Below are 3830 nucleotides of genomic sequence, written 5' to 3' on the forward strand. Positions count from 1 at the left end.
AATTCCTGACGTTTTACCAGTATAAGAGAGGTCATTGAAAATCTGCTGTTTTGAGAAGAGGGACAGGAATATTGAGAGGCATATTGCATGCGGAGTAATTCATGCCTCATGCTTTGCATAACCACAAGAGCAGAAGATGCTCCCCAGAACTTCCCAGCAACAGAGACTAGTCCTGTGGGGTTGTTCAAGATTTTCTTTTTTTTCCCCTTCCTTTTTTGCTTGATTTGTAAGGTTGAGCCCCCACTGAGGAGTGGAAGTTTTTTAAGGTCACAAATGAGATCCACACCCAGCTTGTAGTTAGTTTGGTGAATTTGTAGGGAGCATTCAGTGTGGGATGTTTTAGTAATTCTCAGGAGAGTGTGTGATGAGGGCTTGGACTCTTCTTTGCCTGTTAAACTTATATTTTGCTGCACTGTCCCAGGCTGTAACCAGTTCCATCTTCTCCATGTGCCTCTAAGCTAGGCTGGTTCTGCCTTGTCTCAGCAACAGGTGCTGGGAAGTGGGCCAGTGTCATAAAGTCTGGCTGCAGCAGAGATGGCAACAGCCCTGCAGTGTCCAGGCCTAGTCCTGGAGCACCTGAGGTTGATTAGTTCCCTTATCCCTGCTGCGCTCTCCTGTGTACAGTCTGTGTAGGTCTGAATGCTGGCGTGTTTTCAAAACTGGTTTATGGAGACATTTCCTGTGGGAAAACACGAGTGCCAATGCGTACTTTAAGACTCTTGCTACTGGAACTTAATGTCACTCTGCCTAAAGAAAGAGCAACTTAATGCTGCCAGTCCATGCTCAGGGTTTATGCATTTGCATCACAAAACTTCATTGTGGCCTTAAATCTTTGGAGGCTTCAGAAAGACAACCAGTGGTGTCTCAGCATGGGGTTCAGGGATCCTAATATCTCTATACCAGGGTTTAGCTGTTCACAGAGAGGAGGACCATGAGAATTCCCCCCAATATCAACACTTTCTCCCCCTGAAGGAGGCAGCTGGAATCTGCATCTTAAATGGACAGCTATGATCTGGTTTAGGGCTTTTGGACTGCAGTGTGTTTGCTGACCTTCTCATTTCCTGCACTGGTGAGAGTCATCCAAAAAGACAGGCCTTAATTTTTATCAGTTTAGCAGCCTAAATATGTGCATCTTCCCACTTTCTGCTCCCACATGTATCCTTTCAGGAGCTTGTTTCTGGAAGTTGATCCCAGACACCCAAATATGGTGGAGAACTGGCTACAGGCACACCCCAACTTACTGCTTGTCCTCCATGCCATTCACAAGGACTTCTGTGGCAAGTAAGTCTTTTATCTTCAGATTTCTGCTTCACATATAGGCCTGTGGCCTTTGTAGTTTGTCCCTGCACTCTGATGAGTGAACTCAGCCAGAGCAAGTCCATTAGCTGAGGCCAGTCTTCAACAAAACAGGGATTCTCTTCAAGTATCTCAGGCTTCTCATGTCCTGAGATAGCCTCACAGGTGTTTCTGAATCAGAAACTCTGACATTTCTGATGGGCCGATTAGCTCTGGTGAGATTATCATTGTTGGAAAATAGCATGTTCTCCCTAGCAAGACTGAAAGCTCTCGTCATTTTTTTCCCCACAGGCCCAGGTTTCTGCACATCCGAAAACAAAGTGGATGACAAGCTTTCCTTGCAGTATGCTTTTTGCTGGTGAGCCCTGTTGAACAGCTTGTTGAAAACTGTGTGTGGCAAAAGGAATCTCCATTCCTCCGTGCACTGAACTCCCCGTGCAGTGGCAGATCCCCTCGTTTCCCGATACAGACTTCATCCAGAGATGCAGAAGTGCAGCAGAGCATGCGGAAGTCTTTCACTTTCCTCAGGGAGCTGCATGCAACTTCATAGTTTGCTCTGCTAAAGAGACTCACTAATCTCGGGACCCAGTGTGGAAGAGTTCATAGCTCCAGATATTTATTAGGAACACAACTTCTCATTGTGTCAGATCATCCATTTCACCTAGGAAGAATTTAACTTTTTTTTTTGGCCTTGAGATAAGTTTGTATAGAATGTGACCAGATTGAATGATAGGTCCAAACTCTGGCGTGTCTTCTCACGTGGATAATGAGACATGACTAATGTGCACATTTCAAATTCAGTTGTGTTCCAGGATCCTGGTGTTCTGGAGCAGATCTCCAGGAGCAAAGCAGCCTTTGTTTCCCAGTCCTGCTGAGTGACATGTCATTCAAGGATCAGAGCACATGTTACACCCTCTGAATCTACAGGACCTGACACTTGGTGGATGCTGCCAGAAACAATCAAAACATTGTAATAAAGAAAGTACTTCAGATCAGTGTCCTTACAAGAATTGCTGTGCAATTACCTTTCCAAACATGCTAGCAGACATCTGGCATCCACACGTTGCTTCTGATAGTAACAGAAATGCCTGCTTCCACGTAGAGCATTTAAGTGCAAGACTTTACAAAGAAGGCCAGAGCTGCTGCTCGAGTTTTGCAGATGGAGAAGTTGAAAAACAGGATTTGAAATGACTTGTACAAGATTTGACAGCAAGCTAAGTTTGGAGTGGGACCCTGTCTCTTGACAGCTGTGGGAATAGCTGAGGTCTGTTTCTTTGGGAAGGCTGACACAGAGTAGGGCTGCCTGAAACAATGCTGAGAGAAGTCCCTGAACCGGACAGTCAACATCAGGACATTATAAATAGTGGCAGGATTAAATTCAGGCTGCTGCTGTGTGCTGCTGCTTACTGCTGCTGTTTCCGGTGTTGCAAGTTCCTTTCCTGACCACAGCTAGCCAGGGAAGGAAGGAAGGAGAGCAAATGAAAGGATCTGGTTTACCAGTCTGAATGGAAGCAGCTGCTGGGCCAGTGGAGGTGAGCTCTCAGTAGGGGTGGAGGTGTCCAGGCAGTGTGTGGGTGCCTGGGAGGTGCTCTCAGGCTCTCTGTCCAGTCTGAACTGGGAGTGTATTGCCAGAAACATTAGGAAGGAGATGCATCAGCAGACTGCATCTGTTTGGAAGGCTGTAGCAGGTTTGGAGGGCTTTACATGAGCACTGATCTGTCTAGTCCTTTCCCTTTTACCTCTCCCTCACATCCTCCCACTCTCGCATTCAATCTTTAGCTCTTGAACGTTGGCCCTGCTTTTCTGCAGAGAGCAGAGCTCTCTCTGGCATAGCAGTGCCTGGGTCTCCAGCTGGGTGCTTTCCCCACCCTCTGAGCTTTTACAGCTCTCTTCACAGACTGGCCTTTCACCCCATCATACCACTCGCGCTGCATTTATCCTCCCCACTGCTCTGTGCACCCCAGGAGTTTGCTCTGTCACTCTTTACCTGAAGTTATGAGTCTTTTCTGGACTGCAGTACCTAGTTAAACAGTACAGGAAATCTAGGGGAGGAGAGAACTCCCAGTTAAAGTGCACTTGACCCTAGGTTTGGAAATAATTTTCCAGCACAGATGATTTCTGGCAGTTCTGCCCACTATAGCCATGAATACAAATTGTAGTCAAAGAGGTGTTATTTTGTTTGGGTTTGTTTGGTTTTAAGTTTGGTTTGTCAGACTTTGTTTAAAAACTGAATTTAAAGAACTGAGTTCACAGATTTCATCTGGGTGCTATCAGTGTTTAGGTAGGAAACAGAGCAGCATGCAGAGCTTACTTCTGCAGGATATCTTAAATGCTGGGTGGTTTCCTGGGCTGTGAGAGTGTTAAATGGCATCATACTGCATTCTTCAAGGGGTGGGCTGATTCCCTGCAGCAGGCTGGAGGGACCTCTGAGAGGAGTGGTGGCTGGGCTGCAGGGAGCAGCGTGTCTTTTCTCGGAAGCATCCATCAATCACTTGTCTGAGCTCTGAGCAGGCGCTTTCTCTGTGAGACAGTCT

At 46.6% G+C, this 3830-nt stretch overlaps 1 protein-coding gene across 1 annotated transcript in view; it reads left to right on the forward strand.

Annotated features, from left to right (window-relative positions):
• The window catches only part of HEMK1 (HemK methyltransferase family member 1), a 25998-nt gene extending 24374 nt beyond the window's left edge, over positions 1–1624 (forward strand). Inside the window, exons 9-10 of the mRNA XM_010146021.1 lie at positions 1168–1281; positions 1588–1624. Of these exons, the coding sequence (XP_010144323.1) occupies positions 1168–1281; positions 1588–1624 (151 nt within the window). The remainder of the gene's footprint in view (positions 1–1167; positions 1282–1587) is intronic.
• The last annotated feature ends 2206 nt before the right edge of the window (positions 1625–3830 follow it).

This window comes from Buceros rhinoceros, unplaced genomic scaffold (genome assembly GCF_000710305.1).
Source record: "Buceros rhinoceros silvestris isolate BGI_N320 unplaced genomic scaffold, ASM71030v1 scaffold972, whole genome shotgun sequence".
NCBI lineage: Eukaryota > Metazoa > Chordata > Aves > Bucerotiformes > Bucerotidae > Buceros > Buceros rhinoceros.